Consider the following 19,549-nt stretch of genomic DNA (forward strand, 5'->3'; position numbering starts at 1 on the left):
AGGAGAAAAAAATAGTGCATGCAGTATTTTTTTCTCCGCTAAACTCCAGTCATTATGCCCGAATTGCAGTCGGAGCTACGAATAGCGGAGTCCGACGGCAACATGAACGAGGCCTTACATGTACCATATACTGATTCCTGTGCTAGAGCTCCTAACACAGCCGATGCTCACCTTACTTTTAGAGCCAATAGACACCTGACACCCCCCATGTCTGCATGTTTATATACTGCCCCCTGCATACTGAAATATATATGATTGCATGACACCAGTGTGGTGAGGGGGTGATGAGAGCAGATGTTATTATGCCTTTGTGTTCGTGACGCCAGGGCCTGGTTTATCCTCTACACCACCCGAAGGAATACCACGAGATCCTGGGCTAGGCACGGGGGCAAATAATGACTCCGACGCCAAGTTACAGAACAACGGCAGCTAAACTGAGTCAGACAGTCTATACAGCTTGGCCAGGCCCATGGAGGTGACCAGTGACTTCAGAGACCTTAGGGCTTGCTGGGACTTGTAGGGGACTTGGACAAATTGATGCAGGGCCACGCTGACTTGACACAGACTTATCTTGACTGACTTGACTGAGACTGACTAGACAGACTTCACCCCGGTTGTAGGTTACCAGGTTTTGACGTTCACCTGTGGGGCAGTGGACTACGTGGCTGCGTGGTAGGCTTCAGGCCTCCTCAGGACATCAGACACTCTCTCTCTGGACTTGACTTCACTGTATCTCAGCTAAGCAGGAAAAGAGGTGAGCTAACTCCAACCAGGACTTAAATGGGGGAGACTCTGGAGGGGTCCCATAGGTCACTCTATAGGTCACATGGTCACTGATACCTTTCTTGGTTACAATGCATAGTAACATTACTTAAAGGTGTATGACAATTTATACACTTTATAAACATTAGACATGGAACATAGGTACAGGGGGGGGGGTGGGGGGGGGGGTCACTGAATGGAGTCTGCCTGACAGGACAGTAAGGGTACAGGGGTGTGACTCCTGTACCGGTCCACCACATTGATATTATACATTACACTTTGCATTTGACCCTGTTACAGACAATGCATTGGAGCCCAGGAGCTGTAACATGTAAAGGGGTATTCCAGCCAGAATGTATCACCTATCCATTGGATAGGCAGTGTATACTGGATTGATGGGGTCCACTCACAAGGTCCCTATCAATTGACCCCACATTTACAAACAACACTCCATTCAAACTCCTCCCAGATTTTAGGGTAGGGTCACATGTATTTGCTGCTGTGTATTTCCCTGAACATTGAAGTCAATGGGAAGTATAATAGGCAGCTGATTTCGCTACACTTTGGGGGAGATTTATCAAAACCCATCCAGAGGAAAAGTTGCCCATAGCAACCAATCAGATCGCTTCTTTCATTTTTAACAAGGCCTCTGCAAAGTGAAAGAAGCGATCTGATTGGTTGCTATGCGAACTTGGCAACTTTTTATTGAACAGATTTTGATAAATCTCCCCCATTGACTTCAATGGTTATTAAAATACGCAGCAGCAGATACACAGCTAAATACGGCAGGTGTGACCCGGCCCTTAGTGGTAGGATAGATAAGCTGAACACCCTTATTCAACAAGGCCTTAAAGCAGTGTTCCACAACCCTTGTGCCTCCAGCTGTTGCACAACTACAAATTCCTGCAAGTCCGGACAACCTTCAGCAGCAAAAAAAGTTAGGAGCCAGGACTTTGCATAACGTGACATCACACAATGGGACGTTATATGATATATATATCATTAGTGTTACCGCACCTCTCCCTGTGTCACAGTCATTAGTGTCCCCTCATCTCTCCCTGTGTCACAGTCATTAGTGTCCCCTCATCTCTCCCTGTGTCACAGTCATTAGTGTCCCCTCATCTCTCCCTGTGTCACAGTCATTAGTGTCCCCTCATCTCCCTGTGTCACAATCATTAGTGTCTCCTCATCTCTCCCTGTGTCACAGTCATTAGTGTCCCCTCATCTCTCCCTGTGTCACAGTCATTAGTGTCCCCTCATCTCTCCCTGTGTCACAATCATTAGTGTCCCCTCATCTCTCCCTGTGTCACAGTCATTAGTGTCCCCCTCATCTCTCCCTGTGTCACAATCATTAGTGTCTCCTCATCTCTCCCTGTGTCACAGTCATTAGTGTCCCCTCATCTCTCCCTGTGTCACAATCATTAGTGTCCCCTCATCTCTCCCTGTGTCACAATCATTAGTGTCTCCTCATCTTTCCCTGTGTGACAGTCATTAGTGTCGCTTCATCTCTCCCTGTGTCACAGTCATAAGTGTCCTCTCATCTCTCCCTGTGTCACAGTCATTAGTGTCCCCTCATCTCTCCCTGTGTCACAATCATTAGTGTCCCCTCATCTCTCTGTGTCACAGTCATTAGTGTCCCCTCATCTCTCCCTGTGTCACAGTCATTAGTGTCCCCTCATCTCTCCCTGTGTCACAGTCATTAGTGTCCCCTCATCTCTCCTTGTGTCTTAGTCATTAGTGTCCCCTCATCTCTCCCTGTGTCACAGTCATTAGTGTCCCCTCATCTCTCCCTGTGTCACAGTCATTAGTGTCCCCTCATCTCTCCTTGTGTCTTAGTCATTAGTGTCCCCTCATCTCTCCCTGTGTCACAGTCATTAGTGTCCCCTCATCTCTCCCTGTGTCACAGTCATTAGTGTCCCCTCATCTCTCCCTGTGTCACAGTCATTAGTGTCCTCTCATCTCTCCCTGTGTCAGTCATTAGTGTCTCCTCATCTCTCCCTGTGTCACAGTCATTAGTGTCCCCTCATCTCTCTGTGTCACAGTCATTAGTGTCCCCTCATCTCTCTGTGTCACAGTCATTAGTGTCCCCTCATCTCTCCCTGTGTCACAGTCATTAGTGTCCTCTCATCTCTCCCTGTGTCACAGTCATTAGTTTCACCTCATCTCTCCGTGTCACAATCATTAGTGTCCCCTCATCTCTCCCTGTGTCACAATCATTAGTGTCCCCTCATCTCTCTGTGTCACAGTCATTAGTGTCTCCTCATCTCTCCCTGTGTCACAGTCATTAGTGTCCCCTCATCTCTCCCTGTGTCACAGTCATTAGTGTCCCCTCATCTCTCCCTGTGTCACAGTCATTAGTGTCCCCTCATGTCTTCCTGTGTCACAGTCAAAACTGTCTTACCTCCACCTCTGTTCCCACTGATCCTGCATTCCGCCATCTTGAACATTGGATGTCTGTGGTCGGCGATCCAGTGTACAGCAGCAGATGTCTACGGTCGATGCTCCAGTGTCATGTGACGGCAGCAGCCAATCAGCAGCCTCGCCAGGATGCTCCGTACTTACTGAGGAGCGTCACCACTGAGGCCACTAATTGACTTGACGTCCCCTGATGTCCGCTGTAACACTGGAGCGCCAACTGCAGGCAGAACGAGGTACAGGATCATAGGTGGAGGTACGTGAAACAGTTTTGTTTGTTTTTTGCTTTTAAAAGATGTAGAGGGTTCACAAAAAAACTGCCAATGTGAAATCCTTAGTCGCTGTGGAAACCTGGCACCAGAAATTTGTAACCAAGGGGTGAAGTTTTACAACATTTTTATCATACTGAAGTCAAGGCAGGGGGGAGGCTCCTGCTGCAGCAAGTTATCTTACCACCAAATACAGAACTGTGAAGAACAGGGGAGCGAACATGACTGATCTCTGGCGACACATAGAGAAGATGAGAGAATTTATCATTGCCATTTTTCAGGTGTACAAAAAGTCCAAATATTTTGCGTAAAAAGAAAAAAAATTGCATCGTTTCCTGTGCTTTAAGGGTTGGTTCACACCACGTTTTTGCAATACAGTTTTTTTTATCAGGTTTTTGATTAAAAAAAAACGGATTCCTCAAAACCGGACTAAACTGTATCAAAACGTGTGTACAACGTTTTATCTGTATACGGTTTGAAAAATGATGTCCGGTTGCATCCGTTTTTTAAGAAATAAAATGTATACGTTTTGAACTTTTCACTTCATTATGAAGAAAGTTTCACTTGTTTGATTGAAATTCCAAGAAAAAAAACTGTGCAAAGTCAAAAACCGTATGGTAAAAACTGGATGGAACCGTACGCACATAAAGGCTGCTGCTTCCAAGGCCGGCAGGATATTGTCATGTATCAAAAGAGGCATGGACTCAAGGGACAGGGACATAATACTCCCCCTTTATAAAGCATTGGTACGGCCTCACCTGGAATATGCTGTTCAGTTTTGGGCACCTGTCCATAAAAGGGACACTGTGGAGCTGGAAAGGGTGCAGAGACACGCGACTAAACTAATATGGGGCATGGAACATTTTAGCTATGAGGAGCGATTAAAGGAGTTACAATTGTTTAGTCTTGAGAAGAGACGTTTAAGGGGGGATATGATAAACGTATATAAGTATATTAATGGCCCATACAAAAAATATGGAGAAAAACTGTTCCAGGTTAAACCCCCCCAAAGGACGAGGGGGCACTCCCTCCGTCTGGAGAAGAAAAGGTTTAGTCTAAAGGGGCGACACGCCTTCTTTACCGTGAGGACTGTGAATTTATGGAACGGTCTACCTCAGGAACTGGTCACAGTAGGAACAATTAACAGCTTTAAAACAGGATTAGATACATTCCTGGAACAAAATAACATTAATGCTTATGCAGAATTATAAAACTACATCCCTTTCCCTTATCCCCTTACACCCTTCACTTCAATTCCCTGGTTGGACTTGATGGACGTCTGTCTTTTTTCAACCGTACTAACTATGTAACTATGTAACTACTATGTAACTATGTAACTATGTAACTAGGTCTGTACGGTTCCCATTGACTCCCATGTTAAAAAAAAAAACGTATACGGGTCAATACGGTTTTTCACCTGGACCAAAAACCTTGGTAGGGCACGGTTTTCTGTACAGAAAAAAAAAAGTTAAAAACCGCGTGGTGTGAAAAACGGAGACAACCGTATACAATATGGTGCATACGGTTTTGAATGGAAAGTCTATGGCCACGGTTTGCTGTACGGTTGCATACAGTTTAAAAAAATAAAAATAAAAAAAAACGTATCCAAAAACTGTATAGAAAATCGTGGTGTGAACCCACCCTAAGAACTGAGAGCATTGCACAAACATTTACATCCTTTTTCAGCCAGTTTTCTGGTGTAAGCATTGAAATAGACCCTTAAAGCTGTATTCCGGTCAAAAACTATTTTTTTTTTTTCATATCAACTGGCTCCAGAAAATTAAACAGATTTGTAAATGACTTCTATTACAAAAAATGTAATCCTACCTGCACTTATCAGCTGCTGAAGTTGAGTTGTTCTTTCCAGTGTGACCACAGTGCTCTCTGCTGACACCTCTGTCTGTCTCAGGAACTGTCCAGAGCAGGAGAGGTTTGCTATGGGGATTTGCTTCTACTCTGGACAGTTCCTGAGACAGACAGAGGTGTCAGCAGAGAGCACTGTGGTCAGACAGAAGAAGAAGAAAAACTCAACTTCAGCAGCTGATAAGTACTCGAAGGATTAAGATTTTAATAGAAGTAATTTTACAACTTTACAAGTCATTTTATAACTTTCTGGAGCCAGTTGATTGTTTTTGTAATTTTTTTTTGACCGGAGTACCCCTTTTAATGTTCCTGTAAACACATGAAGCACTTCATAGCATGGTGTTCCCAGTATAACACTATTGATTGTGATATATGTTTACTATAAGAATAAGGTCACATACAATAGTACAGTGACCCCTCGACCTACGATGTCCCCGACATACGATAATTTCAACATGCGATGGCCTCTCAGAGTCCATCGCATGTTGAAGGCAGCATCAACATACGATGCTTTTGTATGTCGGGGCCATCGCATAAACGGCTATTCGGCAGCGCAGACTGCTTCAGCTGCCACCGGATAGCCGTTTACGGTGCCCCGTGTGGTCCGCTGACGATCTCTTACCTGTCCTCCGGGCTCCGGCGCGTCCTCTTCGGGATCCCCTGCATCGTCGGTGCTCTCCATCGTCGTCATCACGTCGCTGCGCACGCCGTCCCGTCATCCAATAGGAGCGGCGCGCGTAGCGACGTGATGGCGGCGACGGAGATCGAGGATGCCGGGGAAGCAGAGGCCTTGCCGGAGCGTCGGGGACACCCCGGGGACGCGACGACAGCGATGGACGGCGACATACAGGGCAGCGGTGACGGTCCGGAGCGGCCGGGACAGGTGGGTACAACTTCCTCTAACAGTGGTCTTCAACCTGCGGACCTCCAGATGTTGCAAAACTGCAACACCCAGCATGCCCGGACAGCCGTTGGCTGTCCGGGCATGCTGGGTGTTGTAGTTTTGCAACATCTGGAGGTCCGCAGGTTGTAGACCACTGTCCTATACTTTACATTGCACGGATCCCTCGACATGTGATGGTTTCAACAAACGATGGTCCGTTTGGAACGGATTACCCTCATATGTTGAGGGACCACTGTATTGCATTTGGCACCCAGATGATAGCACTGCACCCTTACTTGCGCCTGCCATAGGGCACAGCATTCCCTTGTGAATAAATGTTGACATATCGTTTCCCTCCCATCTGCTATAACAGCTTATCATGGACGTAGCCTTGCTGACTCGGCAGGTGGGTACAACTGCCTAAGGTGCCTGTGTCCTGCCTGGCCTTTTCAGCTTGCGTGTCTGCCCCCTATAACACGGGCCTGATCCCATCTGATAGCCTTGCGTCCAGGGACGTGCACACAGACACTTTGGGGGGGCAGGAGAAAAAAAGTGCACTTGGGGTAATGGGCCTCTGGCAGTCACGTCAGGTGAATGGGACCCCATGGAGGTCCCAATCAGTAAGGGAATTATAGGTTAAAAGGGGTATTCCAGGAAAACATTTATTTTTTATTTTTTATATCAACTGGCTCCAGAAAGTTAAGCAGATTTGTAAATGACTTCTATTAAAAAAATCTTAATCCTTCCAATAATTATCAGCTGCTGAAGTTGAGTTGTTCTTTTCTGTCTGGCAACAGTGCTCTCTGCTGACATCTCTGCTTGTCTCGGGAACTGCACAGAGTAGAAGAGGTTTGCTATGGGGATTTGCTTCTACTCTGGACGGTTCCCGAGACAGGTGTCATCAGAGAGCACTTATACAGAAAAGAACAACTCAACTTCAGCAGCTCATAAGTACTGAAAGGATTCCGATTTTATAATAGAAGTAATTTACAAATCTGTTTAACTTTCTGGAGCCAGTTGAGATATATATATATATATATATATATATATATATATATAAAAAAAAGTTCTTTTTTTCCTGGATAACCCCTTTAAGTGCTTTAAAAGGACAAGGGCTCAAGCCCCCTTTTGCAACAATATGTGCACATCCCTGCTGGCGTCCTTACCCGCTATCTTCCACTTGCTGCCTTTTGTAAAGCTGTGTAAAGTGTGACCGCCAAACCACTAACAAGCGGCTAATATATATAGCTTTATGCCGCTTATGCTTGAGATGGAGTTATTACTAACTAGTGCAGTGTTTTCCAACCAGGGAGCCTCCAGCTGTTACAAAACTACAACTCCCAGCATGCCCGGACAGCCGAAGGCTGTCCGGGCATGCTGGGTGTTGTAGTTTTGCAACAGCTGGAAGCACCCTGGTTGGGAAACACTGGACCAGTGAATGGGTCTTTTATATAAGGAGAAGCCACACTTCATGATGAGATAAGGAAATTAGACCAGAATCTGGCCCAGGACCCGGAGGATAGTGTTGGAATATCACAATGCTATTAAAGGGGTATTCCAGTAAAAAGCATTTTATTTTTTATTTTTCATATCAACTGGCTCCAGAAAGTTAAACAGATTTGTAAATTACTTCCCTTCTATAAAAAAAAAAAAAAAAAAACTTAATCCTTCCAGTACTTATCAGCTGCTAAAGTTGAGTTGTTATTTTCTGTCTGACCACAGTGCCCTGTACTGACACCTCTGTCCGTCTCAGGAACTGACCAGAGTAGAAGCAAATCCCCATAGCAAACCTCTCCTACTCTGTGCAGTTCCCGAGACAAGCAGAGATGTCAGCAGAGAGCACTGTTGCCAGACTGAAAAGAACAACTCAACTTCAGTAGCTGATAAGTACTGGAAGGATTAAGATTTTTTAATAGAAGTAATTTACAAATTATTTCGGACGTTCCTACGTCCAAAACAGCCGGCATAGCCTCTGAGCGCCCCTTACCGTCTCTGTCTATGCCGTGGTGATCCCGGACCTGGAGCCAGTTGATATGAAAGGGGAAAAAAAAGTAAAAAATTTTTACTGGATAACCCCTTTAAATGAATCCATACTGTGTCCCTGAGGCCCACTGACAGCATGGTTGGTGGTGGGACAACCTGCCTGGTGGTTTTGAGTAATCCTATTTATATTCTTTGATATCTTCTTTTATTACTTACATTTTTGTTGGTACGAAAATATAATGGTTACCAAGCAAATCCTTTTATTGGTTCCTTTCAATACTCATTGGTCTTATTTAATGAAAAATGACATTCCAGGCTCTACATTTCATAGCTAAAGTTGCATTGTCAGTAGTAGCTCATTGAATTCAATGGGAACAGTGTAATGCTCCATTTCGCCTGTGGTGGTGCTGTAGGGTAATTGAAAACTTCCCGCCAGGTTGTCCAACAGATATATGTGTAAGCAGAAGGACACCCTGTATTTAGCTTATTGCTTCTAATATAAAAGAATTGGACACCCCTAGGCACACAGCCTGCCAGCCAGATAATAAACTATTTCTATAAACCTTCTAAGTGTTTTGTGTTATTTTTTTTAATAAGGTCACATTAAATTTAATGCACATATTTTAATCTTTTTTTTAAATTTTTTTTTTTTATTTGCCGGCTACGTCTGCTCCTTCATCTCCATTTTTTTTATTCTTGATGTTTTTAAAATTTAAAAATGTAATAAAATTATAAACCATAAAATTCTAATAATCTTTTTTCATAGATGGAGAGATTACTTCTAAACCAATGGTGTTGTTTTTGGGACCGTGGAGCGTTGGCAAGTCCTCCATGGTCAACTACCTCCTGGGGTTGGATGAAACCCCCCATCAACTGTATACAGGTAATGATGGAGTCATCCCCATAATGTATACGAATTTGTACTGTGTCTGTCCAAAGTAACAATGTGCTCCTCTCGCTATCTTTTTGATAGGTGCTGAACCCACAACTTCTGAATTTACCGTCCTCATGCATGGGCCAAAGCTGAAGACCATTGAGGGCATTGTGATGGCTGCCGACAGTGCTCGTTCTTTCTCTCCACTGGAGAAGTTTGGGCAGAATTTTTTGGAGAAGCTTATTGGCATTGAGATTCCCCACAAACTCTTAGAAAGAGTGACATTGGTGGATACCCCTGGTATCATTGAGAACCGTAAACAACAAGAAAGAGGTATGTAGGACTACAATAAAGCAATAATAATCACTGCATGATTCAAGAATCCAGAATATAGAAAACTCCTGCACTCACCGCTCAGCTAGTGACTCAGCTAGCAATTTTCGCGCAAGGTCGGGCTTCTTCCGGCCTATAAGGCCGGAAGAAGCGGTACCTTGCGCGAAAACTGCCGGTTGTTCACCTCTGAGCGCCCACGTTCTGCAGCCCGGTGTCCCCGGTCCTTCCCACGAGAGGAGTTTCGAGTCACTAGCTGAGCGGTGAGTGCAGGAGTTTTCCATATTCTGGATTCTTGAATTGTTACCGAACCTGTTTCTTTACATGTCCTAGCACCACTGCTGACTCAATTTTGATGAACCAGATGACTACCTAGTATCCACCTGTTTTCTCCTTACCTTGTGATTGTGGCTAATAGATTTGGGCAGTGCCATCTATTTCTTGCCTATGTGACACGTATATAATCCCTGCATGGTCTTGTAAATTTTCTGGAGGCAAAACATTATACATTATAAATTTTTTCATTTTTCCTTTACAGGTTATCCATTCAATGACGTATGCCAATGGTTCATCGACAGAGCTGATCTCATTTTTGTTGTATTTGACCCAACCAAACTGGATGTGGGTCTGGAGTTGGAGATGCTCTTCAGACAACTGAAGGGACGCGAGTCTCAGATCCGTATCATCCTAAACAAGGCCGATAGCTTGGCCACTCAAGAACTTATGAGAGTATATGGTGCCCTCTTCTGGAGTCTGGCACCTCTCATCAATGTTACCGAGCCTCCAAGAGTCTATGTCAGCTCTTTCTGGCCAGAAGACTATCATCCAGATACACACACAGAGCTATTCCTTAAAGAAGAGATTTCCCTTCTAGAAGACCTTACCCAAGTCATCGAGAACAGGCTTGAAAACAAGATAGCCTTTATTCGTCAACATGCTATCAGAGTTCGTATCCATGCTTTGCTGGTTGACCGTTACCTTCACACCTACAAGGACAAGATGACCTTCTTTAGTGACGGAGAACTTGTTTTTAAGGATATAGTAGAAGACCCTGATAAATTCTTTATTTTCAAGTCCATTTTGGCCAAAACCAACGTCAGCAAATTTGATCTTCCCAATCGCGAGGCCTACAAAGATTTCTTTGGAGTTAACCCCATTACAAGCTTCAAGCTTCTGTCCGCACAGTGCTCCTACATGGGTGGCTGCCTCCTCGATAAGATTGAGAAGGCCATAACACATGAGCTTCCAGATCTCCTGAGCAGCATCAGTAAAAAGCCTTCAAACCTCAACTGTGACGTGACCGGTTGTGGAGATACACCAAAGAACCGCTATAAAAAACATTAACTTATCTCAAGCCTAACCCCTTCTCATATTTAATAAATAAAATAAAACAAAAAACAGTGTATCAACGCCGTATAAAGGTCTTGCGATCTTTTGGTGACGGATGTAGCCTGCATATGAAACTCTTGCAAGCTATCCTACATACAGTATGTTTTCATGGTGTGTCACAGAGATGATACTCAAAACAATCCTTCTGTCCTAGAGGGACTAGAGGTTACTCTGGTGCTGAAGGAGGGGAAAATGTGTGAGACAGCTAATGGGGTCTTCCCATAAAATACAAATAAAAAAATTGGAGATGATATTGCAGAGAACTGCTCTTCCACCCTTATTCTATCTCGTACTGCAAGTGTCCTTCTCCTCTCTGACTATAAGTTCATGGTCTTAGAGAAGAACTGGGAGACTTCATGAATGTGGTCTATAAGGAATTTCAGCTCACTGCAAACTCTCTGATGAATTGTGTGTGTTGATAATTTGTCTTGTAATGTGGTGAGAAAGTAGCCATGTAATGCCTTGTCTTGGTAGTTGAGGTACTCTAACAGTGTACGCTCTTATTTAGTCAACTTTATTCACCCTCACAGTCAAGACCATAGTGGTTGGACCACCGATCCATTGTATGTGATATTGGTAGTCATGTCAAGTGCTCCACCTCATAAGGGCGACCTAGCACTGGCATCATCTAACCATGGTCCAAAATAGACATAACCATTGACGGAGAGGATAAACCTATGTTCATTATGTTATGTTTAGTATCCATTATGGTTCGATGCTGCAAATCCTGTCCTCCTCCAGTCCTAAGGGCAGACAACATATGGGGATCATAACAAAGTGGTAGCCAATAATCTCACTAAACATTGTATTACGTTGATCATGGCAACATCCAAAATGGTGTCAAGTACTCATTTTTTATTGTCTTGAATAGTCTTTGGAATATTTGCACGGTAAGAAGGTTTTAGTTTTACCATTGTATAGTATTTGATAGATGTTTTACTTTTATCAATCTGGTTACACACCAGTCCTATGATATTTATCAAGAATTCAATAAACATCACGACAATGTTGACTCGTTCAGATCTTCTCAGAAAGTCCAGTCTGTGTTATACCGTATGCTTGACCGAAATCCTAACAATGCCTGGAAGACCAACACTTTATTAAGGAGTTTCGCCATATGTGGTTATCACCCACTGCCTCCAGTTATGTGAGGAGAAAGTAACAGGTATTCCGATAATCTGCCAGTCCAGATGGAATAGGAGTCAGTTTTCTAGGAAAATAAACATGTGAAGGTGAAGAATTCCAGTGTCAAATACCAGGGGGCCCTAAGTTAGACGGAAAAGAGAAACAGAGGGAAATGGAAATGTGTAGTGAAAAAGGACCTGTCTGTGATCCCAAAGGGGAAAACTACATTGGCAGGACATATCCAATGGATGCTGGATACTAGGTCACCTTGCCTTTGCCGGGGTACATAGCTACAAAAACTGAATTTCGTGAAAGAAAGTCTAGCTACTACTCTGTCTATATGATGTCACAGTAAGGATAACTACTGGTTAAGACTACAAAATGGCAGCCTACATTATGTGTAAGTGACAGGGACAGAAGGGAAGATCTTTCGACTGAGTAAGGGTGTTTGTCGCCAGTTTGGTTGGTTTTAGTACAGTGCAAAATATAGTTAAAGGGGTACTCTGCCCCTAGACATCTTATCCCCTATGCAAAGGATAGGGGATAAGATGTCTGATCGCGGGGGTCCCACTGCTGGGGACCCCCACGATCTGGGCTGCGGCACTCCAGACATCCGGTGCACAGAGCGAACATCTATTGGACTTCCTGTTTAGGTGATCATCATCTCACTTCAGGTATAGTTGGTAGTTACCAGAAGTTTTGGGTACTATACAGTACACTGCCTATCTGGATCTACACAGACTTGTTTTGGTCACTCCTTGTAAAGAAGACCTGTGGACAACTCACATAAAATGAGATGGCATTACCATTACATAACTTAAGGCACCCTGATCATTTACCTTTTTACAGTTTTTGGATACGCTCTCCCATTCCTGAGATAGGAGGGTTTATAGTTTGTCAAACAATCCAGGAATCAGTCAGATGGGCGTGAACGAAATTTTAAAAAGGGAGGGGCTAGCAGGAAATGGGCGGGATTATACAGTGAAGGGGTGGGAATTAAGCAAGCGTAGGGCGTATCAAGAAAATGTAAAAAGTTTTGTTATCAGGGTGCTCTAAGACATTTAATGATAGTAAAATCTTAATTATTTTGGGTTGGCCACAGGTTCTCTTTAAAGGAATAGGAAGTCAAACATGGAAGCCAAAAAAGTAAATGTGAAGGAATAGGGAAGGTGAACTGCTATCTGATATTAAGGCTTGGCTGATGCCAAATAAGCTTGAGTACGTAAAACTGATGATAATAACCGGGATATTGAGCTAATGTTCTCCAATATTGCACTCTTTACACCTGAAGAGATAATGGAAAGTCAATATATGTCTGCAGTTGGCTTAAAGGGGTACACTGCTACCGTGCTTCCAAAGCTCCGCTCCCAAGCATCTGGAAGTTTATTGTTCCGAAAGCTGTGTGCGGGCTTCCGTGTACAGGGCCGCCCCTCGTGACGTCACGCCCGCCCTGAGGGGGCGGGCGTGACATGCCCTGAACACGGAAGCCCGCACAAAGCGTTTGGAACAATAAACTTCTGGACCCTGGGGAGCAGAGCTCTGGAAGCAGGGCAGCGGAGTACCCCTTTAAAGGGGTACTCCACTGCCCCAGCGTTCGGAACATTTAATTTCAAACGCTGGGTGTGGGCTTCGGGGGTCGCTGCGCCCCTCGTGATGTTGGGCCATGCCCCTCGTGATGTTGGGCCATGCCCCTCGTGACGTCATTCCACGCCCCCTCAATGCAAGTCTATGGGAGGGGGCAACGCCCCTCCCATAGATTTGCATTGAGCGGGCGTGGCATGGGATGATGTCACAAGGGGTGTAGCGACCGCCAGAAAGCCCTCACCCAGCGTTCGGAATTAAATGTTCCGAACGCCGCGGCAGTGGAGTACCCCTTTAAATGTCAGGTGCCGTTTCCTTGGTCCAATTGTTATAGTTGTTCTATTTTATTTCCTTTGCTACCACAAACCCTCCTTTCAGTCTGTTATTACGGTCCTCTGAACGGACTCTCCTCTTGACGTACAATAAATATGTTTGTGCTTGTCAACAACAGGCTCACTGTGATCTCCTTCTCTTATCGGACAATGCGGGTTTTGTATGCCTCCGAAATACACTACGGGCACTTCTTGTTTCAAGGCAAACTATCCATCAAATTGAAGTGGAGTTTTTCTAAAAGAGTACTTTGTAAGGCTCGCCAATACCTGTGTGGTGTCAGCGGGGTGCAATGCAGGGTAACTGTTATAAACCCCTTCTTGTCGTGACGCCAGGGCGCGGTTTAGCCTTAACCACCCGAAGGTAACACCTCTGGTTCTGGGTTAGGCACGGGGGCAATGAAGACACTGACGCCAAGTTACGGACAACGGTAGCTTTACTGATACAGTCTATACAGTACTGCCAATATCCCAAGGAGGTGACCAGTGACACAGGGGGACCTTGCAGGCTTGCTAGGACTTGCAGTATGTAGAGACACTTTAGTGCAGGCCACGGTGACTGTATAGAAGACTTGACTTGACTTGACTGACTTGACAATTGACATGAAGATGACTTTGAGTTTACTTGAGCTGACTTTGTGGCTGCAGACTTTAGGCTTGGACCTCAGCAGGAGCAGCAATGAGCTAAGAGAGAGATTGCAGCCCCTCCCCTGGTTATATAGGGGGGCTGTGCAGGGAGTCCATAGGTCACTTGGGGAGGTCACCTGGTCACTAGTGCCTCCAGGGTAATGATCACATGGTCATAGCAATTAAAGAAACAATACACGTTTAAAGGGTACCTTTCTTCAAAAAAAAAAACTTTTGATATATTATAGATTAATGTATGCAGAATAACATTCCAATAGCATGTTATTAAAAAATATGCTTCTTTCTATTTAATTTTGCACTTTGAAAAAATGACCACTAGGGGTCTCCCTACCAGTCCTTTTTTATAGATTTCAGACTCATGCAGGAGTCCTAAATCTCAGACTGCATCCAGGACACAGACAAGCTCAGCACTGCCCCCTGGTAGTGAGCAGTGGTGAGTTTGTGTGTGTTCCGGGTGCAGTCTGAGAATTAGGACTCCAGCATGAGTCTGAAATCTATAAATAAGGACTGGTAGGGAGACCCCTAGTGGTCATTTTTTCAAAGTGGAAAATTAAATAGAAAGAAGCATATTTTTTAATAACATGCTATTGGAAATCAACTGGTGCCAGAAAGTTAAACAGATTTGTAAATTACTTCTATAAAAAAAAATCTTAATCCTTCCAGTACTTTTTAGGGGCTGTATACTACAGAGGAAATGCTTATATTTTTAGATTTCTCTGATGTCATGACCACAGTGCTCTCTGCTGTCCATGTTAGGAACTGTCCAGAACAGGAGAAAATCCTCATAGCAAACATATGCTGCTCCAGACAGTACCTAAAATGGACAGCAGAGGTCAGCAGAGAGCACTGTGGTCACGACATCAGAGAAATCTAAAAAGTAAAGCATTTCCTCTGTAGTTTATAGCCCTTAAAAAGTACTGGAAGGATTAAGATTTTTAAATAAAAGTAATTTACAAATCTGTTTAACTTTCTGGCACCAGTTGATTTAAAAAAAAAAGTTTTCCTCGGTAGTACCCCTTTAAGGGTATATAACAGTGTAAATCTGTGTTTTCCTGACGTTCTTATATTGGAACTCTATGGTCAGAATAAATTTATGGTCAAAATTACCTAAGCAGCAAGGAGAAAATGTTCCAAACTGGTCATTCTTATCCCCTGGTTTGTTATTGGAAATGTTGAATATTCTCTCTTGTGACCAAGAACCCAAGTCTATGTTAAAGGAGTACTGCAGCCATAGACACTTATCCTGCGGATAGGGGATAAGTGTGTGATCGTGGGGGGGTCCAACCGCTGGGACCACCGGGGATCTCCCCTACGGGGACCTGGCATTACCGCGGCCAATGCACATGTCATCGATCTCACTGCGGTCGAGGACACGCCCCCTCCATACAGCTCTATGGGAGAGGCGGGGATGTACTAACGCTGCATCTCCGCCTCTCCTATAGAGATACACGGCGTCATGCTGCGGCCGACCCTCCTCCTGCACGGGAGAGTCGCAGCAGAGTCGGGGCCCCGGACAAGAGATTGTAGTGCATCCCATTTTAAAACAATTGTGTTGCACCACAATACCCCTTCAAATAGTTGTTCACACACCTAACTTCCACACAGAAAGGCTAGGCCAGGTTAAAGACTCCTTTGTCTTGTTTTCTATTGATTGCTAATGTTTCACAACTTGAGAGAAGGTAAAACTTACTTCCACCTACTGGGCAAAACACAACCTTTAGTGCCCCATTGAGACAGAAATGACCTCCACTTATGTCGGTGTGGCCCACTAAAGTATCTTCTGGGGGGTCCAGGCTCTGCCACATTATCAGTTCCTGCAGAGGACAATTGCATTTTGAGGTGTCTTGGGCCCAACTTCCTGACAATTCCTACTGGTTTTCTTCCTAAAACCCCCCTGATGTCGCTCTAATCTATATAGAATCAGCTCTTCAGGGCATGAAAATTTGGGACCATGAAGGTCTGTGACCATGAAGGTTTTCTTGTCATCTACCAAGGTTGGGTAAATTTGCAGACGTTGTGAAAAGGTCATCATATTACATTGTCCCCAAATGTTGTATTTTCATATAAGTGTGGAAGCCACAGGGGTGCTAGGAAACACCTTATCACTTCGTGACGCCAGGGCACTGTTATCCTACACACGGTCCATGGTTGGAGACAGCTTCTCCTGGGCCAGACACGGGGAGTAAAGAAACACACGGACGTCAGGTTACGGATAACTGTCTTTACTGAGCTGGGTGCAGATGTTATTACCCAGACAGTATGGAGCAGAGTGAGAGGACAAAGAGTAACCGCTTGGGAGTCCTGTTGCCTTGCTGGGACTTATGGTGCTTTCACTCAATAGATTGATACTGACTACAGAAAGGATTGAAGATTGATCCAGGTACCTAGGGTTCTGAAAAGGTCCTGTAGCTTTTTCTGCCAGGGCATGAACTTCCACCATGTGGGGGATCCTTGCAGAATGACCGGATAAGATAGATTTTTCTTGGTCTTCCCTTAGAGCTTCTCCACACACCTCCCACCTTTACCACACTGGTGCTCAGCAGAACTGGGGTAACTCCTCCCCCACTCCTCTATATGGACAAGAATTTAGTGGTTCCCATTGTGCATACAGGGTCACATGGGCTTGAACTTCTCCACTCTTAAAGGTACACAACCTATTTAAATATACACAACATAATACTAATAAAATAAAATATATAAACCATCTGATAAAGTGCTTCATAATAATAACAGTGATAACTAGTCCTGTAGGGGGCCCAACACCTATGCTGCCGGTCTGCCTGAGGAAGTCCGAAGCCACAGGACAGCCTTTGGTACTGGGACACCACATAAGTATCTATTGCCTCCATGTATATGGAGTTGCTATTGACTCCCCATCTTCTAATAATAATAATGTGTGTCCCCAGCTGTTACCAGGCTCCCCCTTTGGTAAATAAACCATTTCTGCTTCAAAGATCTAAAATAAGAAACCTTGCAGGGGGCAACTTCCGTCTGGGCAACAGATGGCCAAGGAGAAGACAGAAGGAATATTCAGCTTTCTGGAGGCCACGTCTAAGATTCTGAAGTCATTCTTATCTCATGCTCTGTAATAACAGGGATTTAGGTCCTGAACACCGAGGTCATACAGTCCTAGATGTCGGTGAAGAAGTCTGTATCATTACGGATAACGTAGTGAATTATCTCTGCCGGCCAATATGGAAAGCGCTGTCAATTGCCATAAATGAGCTTCTAAATCCTTAATCTTATTTTGTAAAGTACAGAGGATAATCTGGTTATATTATAAGGATTATGCCCAGAATTGTGGGTTAGAAGGGGGATAGGAATTTTGTACATTTTTTTTGTCTTTTTGTATATGATGTCCAAAAACAGATAACAGCGCCGTCAAACGAGTCCATGTGTGTCAACCATAAAGGAGTTTGTTAATCAGAGCAGGACAGCAGCCGGGTATCACAATAGTATTACTACTGACGGGTGCAAAGCTTTTAGATAGCAAGACAACTCGAAAAATCCACATATAGAAAATAGGGATCGACCTGTATCGAATTTTTTAGGGCCGATACCGATAATCTGTGGACTTTAAGGACGATAGTCGATAATTTATATTTTTTTATTTACTTGTTCCCGGATCCCCGGTTTTATAATTACCTGTTCCCGGGGCCCAGGGTCCGCGCTACCTCTGGCTCCGGCGGCGTCCTGAGTAGTCACTGTGCGCACTGATGGTGACGTCGCGTTGAGGATGTCACTCGTCATTGCGCAGCGCGTAACGCAGGACGACGCAGGAGCCAGAAGTAGCTCGGACCCCGGGAACAGGTAATTATAAAACCGGGGCTGGGGGAGGCAATGGGGCAGCAGCGGTCTCTGGCCGGGGCGGTGCGGTGGGGGGCGGTGTAATTGCCGATACCGATAACGACCAAAATCGTGAATATCGGCCAAACCGATAATCGGTCGATCCCTAATAGAAAATAAAGCTTGCACTCACCGCTCCTGTAGAGAGATATTATATCGTTAGGAGAACCTTTACAGTAACATCTGTTATTTGTTAATTTAGGGAGCTGCACCCAAACCCTATGAGATTTCATACTGTGGTGTCCCGGTTCCGTATTGTATACCGTACCTTGTATGGTGGTCCCCAAAGTCAGAGTTATTACGTTCAGGTAGGGTCCCCCAGGTGGGACAGCCCCTAGTCCCCTCCTCCTTCTCTAATTTCATAATGCTATTTTGTATATATTTAATAATGTTTATACTTAATATAGTGTATATTAGTCTACTTACCTTGTTACAGTCGCAGGACCTTCGGTCATGTGACCATGTTAATTCCTCTATGGTATGTTGGTGGACCTTTGGAGGTCCTTGGGTCACATGTTTACCCATAACTCTCTGTACAGAAGATTGACAGTTGTTATGGACCAATCCGCATTTGTCCAGCCCCTGCCCATATAAGGGAGCTGTAGCCAATGATCGCTCTCTGGTCGCTGCTCTCGTGGATGCTGGACTAGCAGGACGGATCTGCGCAACTTTCAAAGACAAGCTAGGCCAGAAACCTGCCGGCCTCAGCCTAAACTAAACCGTGAGTTAACATCTCAATCTCCCCTAAAGCTAGCGTGATTACTGGACCGAATCTAAACCCCTAAATCCAGTGGATCACCGCAACAATTATCTTCCTAAGCTCAATAGACCCACGAGGTCCCAACCACTTGTCAAGCTCTAATAGACTCTGTTGTATGGACTGTTCCTGTTCATTATTGCCTAAAATCTTCAGTAAAAGTTCCAACAATTTTCTGAAAATCTCAGGTTGCGGACAAGTAATTATTTCCTATCTCCCTATGCTTTCAGGAAGGGTGGCAGTAGGACAATCATACAGAGAATAGCCCACACCCTGGCGTCACGAATAGAAAGGGTTAAGCAAGCACCCTTTAGTAACCGCACAGCTACACTCCCTACACCCAACTCCCCCCAGGCTATCACAATACATATGTATATTGCTGCATAGCCCATATTATACAATCATGCCAGGCCCCAAAAGACCCCTATAATCTATGTACCTATGATAGGAGCAGTATAATCTGTAAAGATACTGCATGTACAGTATCCTGCTGCA

At 44.5% G+C, this 19,549-nt stretch overlaps 1 protein-coding gene across 1 annotated transcript in view; it reads left to right on the forward strand.

The window, feature by feature from the left end:
- The window catches only part of SRL (sarcalumenin), a 34,208-nt gene extending 21,840 nt beyond the window's left edge, over positions 1 to 12,368 (forward strand). Inside the window, exons 5-7 of the mRNA XM_056536681.1 lie at positions 8,942 to 9,058; positions 9,149 to 9,382; positions 9,918 to 12,368. Coding sequence (XP_056392656.1) covers positions 8,942 to 9,058; positions 9,149 to 9,382; positions 9,918 to 10,723 — 1,157 coding nt within the window. The 3' untranslated portion in view covers positions 10,724 to 12,368. The remainder of the gene's footprint in view (positions 1 to 8,941; positions 9,059 to 9,148; positions 9,383 to 9,917) is intronic.
- The last annotated feature ends 7,181 nt before the right edge of the window (positions 12,369 to 19,549 follow it).

This window comes from Hyla sarda, chromosome 8, assembly GCF_029499605.1.
Source record: "Hyla sarda isolate aHylSar1 chromosome 8, aHylSar1.hap1, whole genome shotgun sequence".
NCBI classification, from domain to species: Eukaryota; Metazoa; Chordata; class Amphibia; order Anura; family Hylidae; genus Hyla; species Hyla sarda.